Genomic DNA, 15,371 nt, shown 5'->3' with positions numbered 1-15,371 from the left:
GTTTGAAATGACCATATCACTTCTCTTGAAATCAAACCAACAACGAATAACATCAGGTTTAGAACGGTAATGTGAAAAGGGCCCATGTTGTCCTTCATGATCTTTGTTGAACTTTTAACCAAAAGAAAGAAGAAGACTGCAGATTTATACCCTGCCCTTCTCTCTGAATCAGAGACTCAGAGCGGCTTACAATCTCCTATATCTTCTCCCCCCGCAACAGACACCCTGTGAGGTAGGTGAGACTGAGAGGGCTCTCCCTGGGCCTAAGGAGGCCAAACTTAAAACAACCAGGGAGCTGGCCTTCTCTATAAAAGCGCCCCAGTGGTGGAATCAGCTGGCGGAGGAGGTGCGGGCCCTACGGGACTTCAACCAGTTTCGTAGGGCCTGCAAAACTGCCCTCTTCCAAGAAGCCTTTAAGACGTAACCAGAATGAATATGATGCTGCCTGGATAAATAGAGACTGTAGCACCACTGTATTGTTTTAGCTTATTTTTAAAACTAATTTATATTTTGTATTTATATTGTTGATTGATTTTATCTGTTACTGTCATGCCATGATATTGTATCATGCTCTGTAAGCCGCCCTGAGCCTGCCTCGGCGGGGAGGGCGGGGTATAAATAAAAATTTACTTACTTACTTACTCTCACAGCAGCTGTCCTTTCAAGGACAACTCCTGGGAGAGCTATGGCTGACCCAAGGCCATTCCAGTGGAATTCCAGTAAGTGGAGGAATGGGGAATCAAACCCAGTTCTCCCAGATAAGAGTCTACACACTTAACCAGTGCACCAAAGCAGACAGAACAGTCCATATCAAGGTCATTGTCATTAAAATCCAGCGCATGGTTGTCAAATGTGCTGGTGTACATTGTGTACTCATAATGTACATACTCAGTCCATAGGGTCTTAAGGTTGGATTGACTTGGTGTGAAGCTGACCTATAACAGGAGCATCAGTCGCCAAACTAAAATCCCGTGGAAAGCATTTAAAAATACGCTAGCTAAAAGTAAGCTGTAATGACATTTGGCAGCACGTTTTAAATGAAGAATCTTCCTGTGCATATGTACATATACTTGAATTTATCTCATTAATTTCCCCACGGACTGTTTTTTGGGTTGCTGTTTGTTTTGGTAACCGCTTTATGGATTAATGCATAAATGATCTAATTTTTTTCATTTCAAAATATGGTTCCATTAGTCTTTTCATACTTAGTTGCTCATGGCCCTATTTTATGATATGTACTTGAATTTTGACAGGGTATGAGCAAACTGTCCCGCCTTGAACACGATGTGTCTTAGTTGAAGAACCTCCATTTTAGTTTTGTCCCAGACTTCTTAAAAAAACTCTGGGTGTCCGGCCTGTGGTGTAGAGGATTGAAATGTTTGCTTATACCCCACAAAAGAAATTCCTTCTTAATGGCAACCAACTTTGAATGGCTTTTTTTTTTTTAACTCAGTGGTCTTCTAAAATCTATCCCACAGGCTAAATGTCTACCGGAGAGCACAGATAGTTCTGGGAAAACAGCTTTACACTATGCAGGTAACTTCTTTCTCTCCCCCCAGTCACCACTGTTAATGTGCTATCATTTCATATCATGTCAGCTCTATCATGCATAACGCAAGCCTGAAACTAGCAGTGTACATGGGGTGCATGCAGCCTTTTGCTTAGTCCAGGCACACCCCATGCACTTATATGTTCACACTTCCAGATGTGGGGAACAAGCAGAAGATAGCTTCCTTTATCTTGCACTGACTTGTGAGATCCCAGCATCTGGCTAATCACTGGAGACTGAATGAAAGGATCAAGTGGGTCTTTGGTCTAGGTGCCCCCCATGTGACTCATTGAAGGAGGTCTCCCATCCAGATACTTGCCAGCGTTGGCCCTGCTCAGCTTCTGCAATCTGACAAGATCAAACTTGACTGGGCTATCCAGGTCAGAGAGCAATTTCAAATTTTGTGCTTTTCATTTTCCCCACAATCCATCTGTTTTTGAAAATACGTTATCAGTGCGGGGTGGAGGCGCCAGAAGTTAGCCTTGCCTAGGGTGCCAGATAGTCTACAGCTGACCCTGTTTGCCACATCTGATTTTTATATCAGAAGTTGCCCTTCGAGCTTTCTGTCAGAAAAGTAGACAACCTAAGTCAAACCTAGGCTTGAGGTAATTTTGATAGAGACAGCTTCACTGAGAAATTCCCCAATAAGTCACACATGCTAGGAGAAGCATCATCTTTTATTTTTTTCAAGTCTCAACTGACTTATGGCGACCCTGTAGGGTTTTCAAGGCAAAGATGTCCAGAGGTGATTTGTCATTGCCTGCCTTCATATCCCAGTATTGATATTCCTTGGAGGGTCTTTCACCCAAATAATAACCAGGCCCGACCCTGCTTAGCTACCAAAATCTGATGAGACTAGATTAGGTTGGAGTACCCAGGTCAGGGCTGAGAATCCTTATAGTCACCGTTTATTTATTTATAAAATCTGAATCCTGTGTTTCTGCCCTTAGACTCATACTGGTCTGGTGAAGAGGATATAACCTTTATAAATACAAGAGGTGTCCATGCTACTGGACATTTGGGACTGGTTACAGTTATTAATCTTTGCTTCAGCCATTGTGCCGAATATGGAATTGTTGGGTGTTTATTTATAAAATTGCTATTAATGATATACTTCGATCCAGGTGGGCAGCCGTGTTGGTCTGAAGCAGCAGAACAAAGCAAGAGTCAAGTTGCGCCTTTAGTAATTTTGTCACAATACCTTTTGGTCGTATTACCCATATTCATTGTGACTTCTCTCAATACATGTACCCACCTGGAAGTTGGCAACCCTTTGTGTGTGTGGGGGGGGGGCGTGTTTTGGGGTTTTTTATGATTTTGAATTTAGAGAAGTTCCAGTTGCTGGCAACTTTATTGCTGAGTTTGTTTTGGAATTCTAAATACCGCAGAACAGTAGGTGTCCCTGTGAAAACAGTAAAGTGTCTTATACAAAGAAATCACATGGATCCTAATTTTACTTGTCATAGACTGACCATATTACAGAAATGTATTTTAATTGTCAACCCTTTTATTTTTCTTCCCTTAAAGCTGCATGTGGCTGCCTTCAAATTGCTCAACTCCTGTGTGAACACAAGTGTCCAATTAATGTCAAAGATGTGGTATGTAATCATTTTTTTTTATGAAGATGGGCAGCCGTGTTAGTCTGTAGCTCAAACAAAGGGAACTCAGCATGAGATAAAGCACCTCAACAATCACCATCACTAAATTCACATATAGCAGTTTCTATTTCATTTCATACTTTATACCAAGAAAAATATTAAAGTTGGTGGCAAGACAACCAAACTCAGTTCATATAGACAACTATGGTTTATGGACAAAATTCACAGAGGGCAACTGGGAAAGCATTTACTTTTGTACTCAAGTTTCTGTAGTGTATTTTATGAGCATATATAGACTGAGTTTGATTTGCAATTGTGATTGGTTGTCTCACCACCAACTTTAATACTTTTCTTGGTATAAAGTATGAAATGAAATAGAAACTGCTATATGTGAATTTAGTGATGGTGCTTACTTAGCGGAGTTCTTTTGCGTGTGAGTGTGTAGCAGCAGGAGAGTCCAGTAGCACCTTAAAGACTAACAAAATTTGTGGTAGGATATGATCTTGCATGAGTCACTGCTCACTTCTTCTGATGTAGCTAGCAGTGAGCAGTGACTCATGAAAGCTCATGCCTTACCGCAAGTTGTGTTAGTCTTACTCTTACTTTTTTCTACATTTTTCTGATGGATAACTTCTTACTCCCACTTTGCAAGCTATTGCAATATTAATCACTGAGCTTCATTTAAAACAAAATAAGCATTTCCTATGCTGTACAGTTTCTTCCTTCTCTTTTGCTTGTCTCCCTGTTAATGCATCCAACATTTGGAAGGGAAATCTTTCTAAACCTGTTTGATTTGAGTGAGACTCTATGCAGTCTGTATAAACTAAGTTGAATGCACCGTGGTCTGTAGGATTTTGGTCCCTGATTATCCTTTCATTCAAATGATTAAGAGTTATGTGTGGTGGGGCTTTTAAAATTGTATATTGTAATCCAAAATAAATTAATAGTATCAGAAGTATTGTAGGGATGTGGCTTAGATCCAGGGATCAATGGTGCCTCGTGTACTGTGGAATAATGTGTTGACTTTATATGCATTACAGAGTGGCCAGATGTGGTCTGATATTCTACTGGACTTTAGACTTGAATGCAGGGGTGGCCAAACTGTGGCTTGGGAGCCACGTATGGTTCTTTCACACATATTATGTGACTTTCAAAACCCTCACGACCCTGTTGGCCAACTTGGGAAAGGCATTTCTATCTTTAAATCACTTCTCTGTCAAGCCAGCTGGTGACTTGGAGAATGCATTTAAAGTTAAAGTTGCTTTCTTTCCACCTTTTCTCCCTCCTCCTATCTGTTTGCTTTCTTTCCACCTTCCTTACCTTCCTTCCTGTCTTGTGTCTCTCAAGCATCTGGCATTTATTTTATGTGGCTATTCCATTAAGCAAGTTTGGTCACCCCTGCTTTAATGTATCCACTGTAGGAGGCAGCATGTAGGAAAAGGGCTGTGAACTGGGGGTAGAGCATATGCTTTTCATGAAAAGGGGCAAGGCTCACTCTGGTTCTGTGGAACACATGAAGCTGCCTAAAATTTTAAAATTGGGTATTGCCTACTGCTGCACAAGGGGTTATTACATTCCATGCGCTGCAATGAGCATCTCCCCAAACTAATCTTTAGAGGCTGCTGAACATCTATGAGTTCAATTGAATCTTTCATTTTCCCCCTGCCCTAGGACGAGAATATACCTTTGCTACTTGCAGTACAAAACGGTCACGTTGAAGTATGCAAATACCTTCTGGAACATGGAGCAGATATGAATTCCAGAGACAAAAATAGAAGGTACAAGTACCCTAACTTCTTTCAGTCTTCTGAAAGTATTTTGGTATTCCCCAGAACCGTGAGTCTATTTCACTAGAAAAATTTAAATTCTCAGGGTAGGGTTTTGAAAGATCAGAGAGCTCTGAGGAGAAATTGTGCAACTCTCGCTTGTCTGAACGTAATTAATTTTTCAAAGAAAGAGTTCTGTTTGCATTCTGTTGAATATGTCCAGGGGTTGTTCCTTCTTTTGTTACATAGGTTACTAGGATTGCCAAGTACCATGGTGGCATACATTTAATTAAAACTAATTTTCTTGCTTATATTTATTAGCTCAACCATACACAAACAGCTATGCATAAAATAACACATGCTGTTTTCCTGATGGTTTTCAGAGAAACAGGCTTTATCGTGCTTGTAACATCAAAGACAGAATTCAGTACGCTTGTCCAAATCATGCATTTTTGATATGTTCATAATTCCTTGAAAGCATTCTCTACATTCTCTTCCTGCCAGAGGCAGAGAGCAGTGAAGTATGTAATGTTTAACTTTATAGGTACAGTCTCCTGAAAAGTTGCAGCATTAAAAAAAAAAAAACTCTTCTGGCTTCTGTGTGGGAAGAGAATGGATATGGTCATACAAAGATCTTGCTCGTTCTGCCTACCTTGGAGGCCTTCTGTGGTCTGTATGTGCATATAGAGTTTGCAAAGAGCCTCTCATGTATTGTCTTGAATTGTGCTTTTGTTAAATTGTGTACATTCTGGGATGTAACCATACAGTTTGGCCCTGTAACCATACATTGTGCCCTTTACATGGTTGTGGACATCTGGTAGGCCTGGACATGGGATGTGCACCTTATGGGCATGTTGCATTCTTCAATTAAATCAAAAGAGTTTCTGACTCAAAATTAGGAAGAACTTCCTGATCATTAGAGCGGTTCCTCAGTGGAACAGGCTTCCTCAGGAGGTGGTGGGCTCTCCGTCCTTGGAGGTTTTTAAACAGATGGCCATCTGACAGCAGTGAAGATCCTGTGAATTTAGGGGATGGTATTTGTGAGTTTCCTGCATTGTGCAGGGGGTTGGACTAGATGACCCTGGAGGTCCCTTCCAACACTATGATTCTGTGATTCCACCACAGATAGCCCCATAATAAACTCACCTGCTCTGGCCAACTGAGAGGTGGAAGGATAGAAACACATCAAATGATAAAGGAATGCTGTGTATGCTAGTGAGGATTTCCGCATGGCCCATGAAGCATGTCTGTTTTGATGACCAGTGGTACACAAGAGAGCTGTGATCACACTGAGATCTCTGAATCTCATGACTCTGGCACCTGCTGCATGCACTGTCTCTGAGCTTCCGTTCTTCCCAGGCTACAGTTTTGTGGCAGGTATTTATTTAGTGCATTTTCCCTGCCCTTTTGCCAAGGAACTCAGGGTGGTGTACATCATCCTTCCCCTCCATTTTATCCCCATGATAACCCTGCTGGGTGGGTTAGGCTGAGAGAGACTGGCCCAAGGTCAATCAGAAGCCTTGTGGCAGACTGGGGATTTGAACCTGGGCCAGGAGTTTTGAACTTATTTGATCTTCTTCGTGGTCTCTGTGCTTCACACTCATGGGATATAGCGCCTGCACCGATCCCCCGAATCGGTACCTAAAAAGCCCGGGATTTTTTTGCGCTCGGCACCAGTGAGCATGCGCGGGCGTCCCAGCACACAGGCTCACCAGCGCCAGCTCTCGGATCCTGCCAGTTCCTTTTTGACTGCTGCACTGAGAGGATCTCCTTTCGTTTCCCCGGTCAGTATAGTAATCTTTGGATTATTTCTCTTCGTTGTATATAGCCAGTTTGCTGTTTTCTTAGTGTAGTTAGATAGTTGTTAAGTTGTTTATAAAAAAACTGTTGGACTTTGCCCCTCGGGGCTTCGTTTCCCCCCCTTTTCCCCTCAGAAATCTTCTGTGTGGTTTTTCTGCCGTCTATGGAAAGGCGTTGGGGTTTTTTAAAGAGGTGCCGCTCGTGTGGTAAAAAGATTGCACCTCTGGACGGTCACTCCCTTTGCTTATTGTGTTTGGGCAAGGGACCCCAAGTTGATTCGTGCCTGCACTGCTTAGCCTTCTCTAAGCAGACACGCAAAAAACGTGCGGCGAGGCTATCTGCGGCTCTTGTGGAATCGGCTCTCTCTCCACCAAAAATGGTATCGGGCCTGTCAGTACCTATGGAAGAGGATGCATCGGCCCCGATGGTTACATCGGCCGAACCCTCTCTGGTGCAGACTGATAAGCCGACCGAGCGAGGCCAACCCACTAAACGACCCTCTGAAGGGTCAGTGGTGACTCCAGCCAAGAAGCGTAGGGATGATTCGGGGACCTGATCATCCATCCCAAAGAAGTCGAAGGAGAAGAGAAAGATCAGACTCTCCTGCACTCCTTCTCCTTCTCGGGACGCTTCGGTGTCGACACAAGCTGCTGCACTTCAAAAGATCCTGGCGTCTCCGCGGCCGTGGAGTCCGTCGGTATCGAGAGGCAGAGAGTCGCAGCAGCTCCAACTATCGGGATCAGAACACGAGATAGACCTGACCCAGCGTACCCACTCATCGAGATTGGGATCGCGCCATCAGAGCGTTAGTGATTCGATTTCCGAGATTGAGGCTTCGGTACTGAACGAGCCACTGGCACCTGTACTGACTACGGGAAGGAAAGAGCTAGAGCCTACGACGATGGTTCAACGTTTCCCTCCGCTTCCTCCATGGGATCAGCGTCAGTGGCCTCCCTATGGGTACCCATATCCACCTTACTAGTGGTACCCTCCTCACGACTTTCCTGAGTGGGATCAGCAGTCAGAGATCTCTCATCTGTCGAGAGTTTCTCATCACTCTAGGCAGCGAGTATCGACATCGGTGTCGATCCCTCCAGAGAGACGTAGAGAGAGGGTGGAAGAAGTCCAAGCTCGATTGTGGGTGTCTCTGCAGTCACCCAAGCAAGCTTCGACTCCGGTACTACTCTGAGCATTCACTAAGAAAGGACTTCTCATCATCGGACTCAGAGGTCGGTACTGATGACCCGGACAGAGCTGTGGAACCTTCGCCAGAGTCGCATATCGCTGAGGACCTTCCAATATCGCCATCGGAAGATCTGAAGTCTTATGGGGACCTGGTGAAGCCGATGGCACACTCTCTTTCCCTCACAGTGATGCAACCGCAGCCAGTCGTCGATGACACGGTCTTCAATACTATGCAGCGGGACACATCGACGGCTGTGGCCTTGCCTGTAACAAAAGTCATCTTGCAGGCAATGAAGGAGCCTTGGGCAAAGCCAGCGTCCACTCCTATTTCGTCCAAAAGATTGGATCATATGTATCGGGTCCAGGAGGCTGGAGTTGAATTCCTGTTTAACCACCCCAAGCCCAACTCGGTGGTAGTCTCCTCGTCATCCAAGGCCCGCAAGACCCATTCTTCCCCACCTGACAAGAAGGGCAAGAAATTGGACAATGCTGGACGTAAATTTTATTTGGCTGGAGCTCTGGGAGTTAAGGTATCTAACTACGCTGCTTGCATGGCTAGATACCAATACTCAGTTTGGGAGCAGCTCACACCCCTTTTGTCCTCCCTGAGCGAGGAAAAGAAATCTGCGTTCAGGAAGTTACAAAAGGAGGGCTTTGCTGTGGCCAAGCAGCAACTGACTGCAGCAAAGCACATGGTTGACGTATCAGCCAAAACCATCATGTCTGCTGTCTCCCTACGCTGGCACTCTTGGCTGAGATCTACGGCTTTACAACCAGACACCAGAGCCTTTGTGGAGGATTTGCCCCTCGAGGGTGAAGGTCTTTTCAGCTCAACCACAGACAGCGTCCTCCAAGAGACGGACAAGAGCATAAAGACCTTGAGGAACCTGGGTGTCCCGACTTCATCTAGGGACCGCCAAGACTAAGCAGTGGCACAAATCTTGGCCTAAGCGGCCCTACCAAAAATTCTCCTCTGATCAGCAGTAGAGACCTCGATCTTCCCAGCCAGAAAGTAGGTCTCCTTACAGGGGAAACAACCGAAACAGATTTGCCTCAGCACCAACCACGGGCAAATCTAAGGGTGCTCACCCACAAAAGCAGGGCCTTTGACTTTCTAGTAGCACGTATTGCCGCCCCTACTTCATCAACCATTTGCCTTCGCCCATACCTTCCGGCTTGGGAGTCCATCTCTACAGACAGGTGGGCAGGTGGGCTCTTTCCATCATACAAGAAGGCTACAAAATAGACTTCGTTCAGGTTCCGACTCAGTCAGTGATTGTCACCACGCCCCCTTCCCCACCTCTTCTGGTGGAGGTGAGCAACCTCTTACAGAAACAAGCCATAGAAAGGGTCCCAGTAGAGACCAGAATGGGAGGCTTCTACTCTCGTTATTTCCTGGTTCCCAAACGGGATGGGGGATTGAGACCAATCATGGACCTTCGGAATCTGAACAAGTTTATCGTGTTCCAGAAATTCCGAATGTCCACCCTGCAAACAATTCTTCCCCTCATCAACCAAGGGGACTGGATGGCAATGCTGGATCTCAAGGATGCCTACTTCTATGTCAGTATCCATCCTGCGTACAGGCATTTCCTTCATTTTGCAGTAGGCTCCAACCATTTCCAATTCAAGGCTCTTCCATTCGGCCTGTGTACTGCACCAAGGGTGTTCACCAAGATGATGAGTGTTGTAGCAGTGCATCTCCGTTTCCAGGGTATAGTTGTCTTTCCATACATAGACGACTGGCTCTTTGTGGCGGAGTCGGAAGAACGTCTCTCCGACCACATTGCAACTACTCTTCGTCTTCTCCACACCTTAGGTCTGCAGGTCAACATGGCAAAGTCTCATCTGACACCATCACGGACAGTTCAGTTTATAGGGGCCTTGCTGGACACAAGCCTTCACCGTGCTTTTCTGCCTTAGCAGAGAGCGATGGACATTATCAATTTGGTACGTCTGCTCCAGAGTCGGAAATGGGGCACAGCGCAACAGCTGCAGTGGATGCTGGGGCTGATGGCGGCGACTACAAGCGTGCTGTTGTTTGCGAAATTGAGGATGAGAGGCCTTCAACTGTGGTTTCTCAGACAGTTTCGACCTTTACGGGATTCACCTCGGAAGAGGTTTACAATGCCACCCTTGATTCTCAGGACCCTGCAGTGGTGGAAATCCAGATTCAACATTTGTCAGGGAGCTCCCTTCCACCTACCTGTGACAACAGTGACAATCACCACGGATGTGTCTTTGTGGGGATGGGGTGCTCACATTGATTCTCTGTCTGTGGGGGGCCCTTGACCGCCTCAATTGACTCATTGCCATATAAACTACCTGGAACTGCTGGCAATTCATTTCGCCCTTTGGTCTTTCTACCCAATGGTGACGGGGAAGGTAGTTGCCCTGTTAACAGACAATACTACTGCCCTGTGTTATATCAACAGGCAGGGCGGGACAGTCTCTCGATGGCTTTGTGCGCTAGCACTAGAACTGTGGACGGAGTGCCTGGAGCACGACATTTATGTAAAGGCTGTGCACCTCCCAGGGGTGCTCAATCTGCAGGCAGACTCATTGAGCAGGGGGGCAGCATCTCCACACGAATGGGAGATAGTGGCATTTCCTTCAACCTGTGTTTCAGCTCTGGGGGTATCCTCAGGTGGATGTGTTTGCCACAGCCAGGAACTGGAAGTGTCCTCTGTTCTGTTCCAGGGGGGACACGGATCCAGAGTCATTGGGAGACGGTCTGTTGTTCCCGTAGAACGGTCAGTTCCTATACCTGTTTCCACCTCTGCCATTGCTGACAAGAGTTGTCAACAAAATTGCAAGAGAGAGGCCATGCTGCATCCTAGTGACACCGTGGTGACCTCAGCAGAACTGGTTCCCAATCTTGCTTCAACTAGCGAGGGAGGTTTTCTACCAGTTTCCGACGGAACCGGACCTTCTTTCGGCTCAGAACGGACATGTATTCCATCACAACATGCCTCACCTGAAGCTGACAGCGTGGCTCATCGACCCTGTGAGTTCTCCAGCAGAGTCCAACACGTCTTCTTAAATAGCAGGGAGTTGTCTACCCGTGCTTCCTATGACAGGAAGTGGCGGAAGTTTCTTCAGTTTTTAGCTGATCCTACAGTCTCACCCCAACGGGTGGAACTATCGATGATTTTTGAATTTTTGTTATCTCTGGTGCATGCTGGTCTTGTTTTTTCGTCTGTTAAAGTTTATTTGGCAGCAATATCAGTATTCCATGAGTCAGTTGAGGGGCATTCAGTTTTTGCACACCCTCATTCTAAGAGGTTTTTGAAAGGTCTGCTCAGATTGCATCCTCCATCGAGGTCACCCTCACAGCTATGGGACTTGACTTTAGTAGTCTTGGACAGGTTGACTCGGCGTCCCTTCGAGCCAATGGCCTCATGTTCTCTACAGCTTCTGTCTTGGAAGACTGCTTTTTTGGTAGCAATCACATTGGCACGCCGTGCAGGGGAACTCATGGCTATTCATTGTGACTACCCATATCTAGTTTTTCAGGAGTCTGGAGTGTCGTTGGCTCCTGATGTTTCTTTTCTTCCCAAGGTGGTTTCCCAGTTTCACCTTAAGTTGGAAGTTTGGTTGCCCATGTTTTATCCTGCACCTTCGTCGGATGAGGAACGTAGGTGGCATGCTTTGGACGTTAAGTGTGTCTTATTTTATTTGAGTCGCTCCAAGAGTTTCTATAAGGACCAGCATCTTTTTGTTTCTTATGCTGCTCCTAAATTGGGTTCCAGAATTTTGTCTCAGCGGCTTTCAAAGTGGCTCACTGAGACTATTAAACTGTGCTACTTGTTGGCAAAGAAGCCGTTACCTGGGCCCATTCGTGGACACTCTACAAGAGCAATGGCGACGTTGGTGGCGTTCCTGAAAGGCGTTTCCCTGACAGATGTATGCAAGGCTGCCACCTGGTCCTCTCCGCATGCTTTCATGAAGCACTACGCTTTGGATGTGCATGCTCAGCAGAGGACTCGTCTGGGAGCTGCAGTGCTTCAAACTGTCTCTTCTGGTTGACCGTCTTCCCGCCTCCAGGTATGTCTTGCTCGCTAATCTCCCATGAGTGTGAAGCACAGAGACCACGAAGAAGATAGACAGGTTGCTTACCTGTAACTGTAGATCTTTGAGTGGTCATCTGTGCATTCACACTACCTACCCTCCTTCCCCACTGCTGATGGTCTCCCTATATTAGGGGCTTCCAGCGGTCAAGAAGGAAATGGTGGGATCTGCGTGCTGGCGCCGGTGAGCATGCATGCTGGGATGCCCGCGCATGCTTGCTGGTGCTGAGCACAAAAAAATCCCAGGCTTTTTAGGTACCAATTCGGGGGATCAGCGGATGCGCTATATCCCATGAGTGTGAATACACAGATGACCACTCGAAGAGCTGCAGTTACAGGTAAGCAACCTGTCTTTATGAGGGCCGGATCTAACATAAATGAGACCTTGTCAAGCCAGGCCATGTGTGTCATAAAATGTGATGCCAGGTAGTAGAGATATACTTTATAAAGGGCACAGGCAAACACAATTAAAGATTTTTTTAAAAAACTTAAAAGATGCTTAAAAGATTAGCACTCTTGTTTCTGAGAACTGACATCTCTCGCTCTGAATTATTGCATCAAAATCTGGAGACAATGTCTGTGCTATAGCAACCTTGAATATGTTGTTCAGGTGTGTGTCTGTAAGCTGCAAACCTACTTTTGATTTATTGACATTCGTTACAGAAATCTCATGGTTAGTGCTTTGAGCTTAAGTCAGGGGAAAAAATGAAATGGCTTGACATTGCAATCTTTTGTACATAAGTTGCTTCATGTGATAGTCAGCCAATGGAGAAAATAGAGATTTTGCTCTGTAGCTCCTGTGTGACTGAGCAAGCCTGGCAAAGCAAGCTCTGATGTGAAAGGAAGCAAGAAAGAGGGAAGGAAGCAGATGACAGTGAGTTGCTTGCAGGCCTGATAGGGGCAGGATTTGGCCCTCGGGCTGCACATTTAATTAATTAATTTGATTTGATTTATATCCTGCCCTCCCCACCGGAGCAGACTCAGGGCGGCTCACAACATAAAAAATCCACAATAGTAAAATATACCAACTATAAAATAATACATTCAATAAAATTATACATTCAGAATTAAAATCAGCATTACATGTCATTTGGTGCTAAGATCTAAGTGTTATAGTCTTTAACAGCCTTGTCCTAGGCCTAGTGAGGCCTACAGGCTTCAGGGACATGCGACTGTAGTTTAGTCTACTGTTGATTGAATTTCGAGGCACTAGTCCTGCATGAACACAAATAAACCCTGTTAGCGCATTTTTTTTCATGATCATGATGTCTCTCTCCCTCCTTTCTAGAACCAGTCTGATGCTGGCATGCGAAGGTGGAAATCTCAGCATTGTGGAAGCCTTGGTCAGAAAAGGGGCAGACATAAACTTGGTGGATGCGCTTGGACACAATGCTCTACATTACTCCAAAGTCTCTGAAAATACAGGCATCCAGAACCTACTTCAGTCAAAAATTGTTCAAGAGGCTGGTATGTCTAAGGCGATCTTTCTTAAATGGTGCTATGAATCCCCAACAACTGTCAAAAGAAGCATCCTGAGACTTCTTGCAGATCTCATCCCACTTCCTTCTTTGAATCTATTTCCTTCCACCCAGAGTGGAACTGTGATGTTGAGCTGAGAACATAATATAGTCTTTGTGGAGCTCTCTCTTTCTCTCTCTCTCTCTCGGCTTGGCTTCGCGAACGAAGATTTAAGAAGGGTGCAATAGTCCACGTTTGCTGCAGGTTCGCTGGTGGCTGACAAGACCAATGCGGGACAGGCAGGTCCGGCCACAGTGGCTGCAGGGAAAAGTCTGATTTGGGGTTGGTGCTGTAGCAGTGCGATTCTTCCTCAATCTCCTTTTGTCCTCAAGACCAGCTATGCGTGCGTTCTCAAAGGAAGAGACAGCCTGGTGGATGGTGTGCCTCCATGCTTTGCGATCTGAGGCTAGGTCAGACCACTGGTGATGGTTGATGCGACAGTGATGTGGATGCTACAGTGGTGTTAATTCCCATCAAGTTGCAGCAAACTTATGGTGCCCTCAAAGGTGGTTTGCCGTTGCCTACGTCTGCATAACAACCCTGGATTCCTTGGTGGTCTCCCATCCAAATACTAACCATGACCAACCCTGCTTAGTCTCTGAGATCTGATGAGATTGGGCTAGCCAGGTCAGTGTTCTGTCAGGTAAGGAGGAGCTATAGCACCTGAGGTATCCATCCAAGTGATAGCATATTTTGAGAACTCCTTCCTGTTGAAATCTGGTGGTGCATGTGAAATTAGTGTATCATCAAGAAGCACAAGTAGTAACTTGTGATTGGGTTGGTAGATCCAGGTGGGTAGCCGTGTTGGTTTGAAGACAAATTTTGAGTCCAGTGGTTGGGTGATGAACCTGGTGTTTTCTATGGCTACAAGTGTGCCTTTTCCCCTGACCTGGATAGCCCTGGCTAGCCTGATCTTATCAGATCTCAGAAGTTAAGCAGGGTCAACGCTCATTAGTATTTGGATGGGAGACTACCAAGGAAGTCCAGGGTTGCTACGCAGATGCAGGCAATGGTAAGCCATCTCTGTTCATCTTGCACCTTGAAAACCCTATGGGGTGGCCATAAATTGGTTGCAGTCTGATGGCGCTTTCTACCACCACCAAATGTGCTTTGCTTGGATCAAAAATCTGTTGAATTTCAAATAATCATTAGGATCTCAAGGGCATGAGCCTCAGGCACAAAGATGATGGCTTCTGTCATTCATATAAAATGCAGTGTTTTCTTTCTCTTCTGCAGATATCAAGTCGCCAACAAAGCCAAAGCAGGTAAAAAGAAACACCACCAAATATGTTTCATGGTTTAATTATAAGTTGTTTTTATGTGTTGGGAGAAACATTTCTAAGCACTTATCATTATAAACATTTGCCTTCGTTTGTGTCAGGGTCTTGAGAAGCATTTTCAGCTTTATTAAACTCTTCCACTGTTTCCTATATGTTTTTAACTGTGTCTTGAGTGAGTGTGTTATGGAGGACAGAGTTCTTCCCCCATCTCAAACCCAGGGGTTGGAATGAGCATACTAGTTGTGGAGTCTCAGATAATTAGAGTTAATTAAATTGGTAGTAATTGCTTGCAGTTGCTGTATTGAAGAATGCAACCTTCCAGATGAGATGGATCCACAACTGGCTTTTTAGTGTGCATTCCACATTATTGGACATCCACCCTCTTAAGGAGCCAAGTTGTTTCAATTAAGTATGATCTGTTATTCTCATGATTGAAGATTATTTGACAGTCTAAGGGATTTTTTCCTCATAGGTATAGATTTAGGCAGGGCTTTTTTGGTAGAAAAAGCCCAGCAGCAATTCATTAGCATATTAAGCCACATAACTTGACACCAAGCCAGCCGGAACTGCGTTCCTGTGCGTTCCTGCTCAGAAAAAGCCCTGGA

General features: G+C 45.4%; 1 protein-coding gene across 2 annotated transcripts in view; it reads left to right on the top strand.

Annotated features, from left to right (window-relative positions):
* The window catches only part of RAI14 (retinoic acid induced 14), a 119,836-nt gene that overhangs the window by 84,278 nt on the left and 20,187 nt on the right, over positions 1-15,371 (top strand). For both annotated transcript variants that reach the window (XM_060236088.1, XM_060236089.1), the window contains exons 5-9: positions 1,479-1,536; positions 3,077-3,147; positions 4,819-4,925; positions 13,257-13,435; positions 14,723-14,751. In XM_060236088.1, coding sequence (XP_060092071.1) covers positions 1,479-1,536; positions 3,077-3,147; positions 4,819-4,925; positions 13,257-13,435; positions 14,723-14,751 — 444 coding nt within the window. The remainder of the gene's footprint in view (positions 1-1,478; positions 1,537-3,076; positions 3,148-4,818; positions 4,926-13,256; positions 13,436-14,722; positions 14,752-15,371) is intronic.

Source organism: Heteronotia binoei, chromosome 4 (genome assembly GCF_032191835.1).
Source record: "Heteronotia binoei isolate CCM8104 ecotype False Entrance Well chromosome 4, APGP_CSIRO_Hbin_v1, whole genome shotgun sequence".
NCBI lineage: Eukaryota > Metazoa > Chordata > Lepidosauria > Squamata > Gekkonidae > Heteronotia > Heteronotia binoei.
The sequence above is the reverse complement of the archived record's forward strand: the minus strand, read 5'-3'. Positions and strand labels throughout refer to the sequence as shown.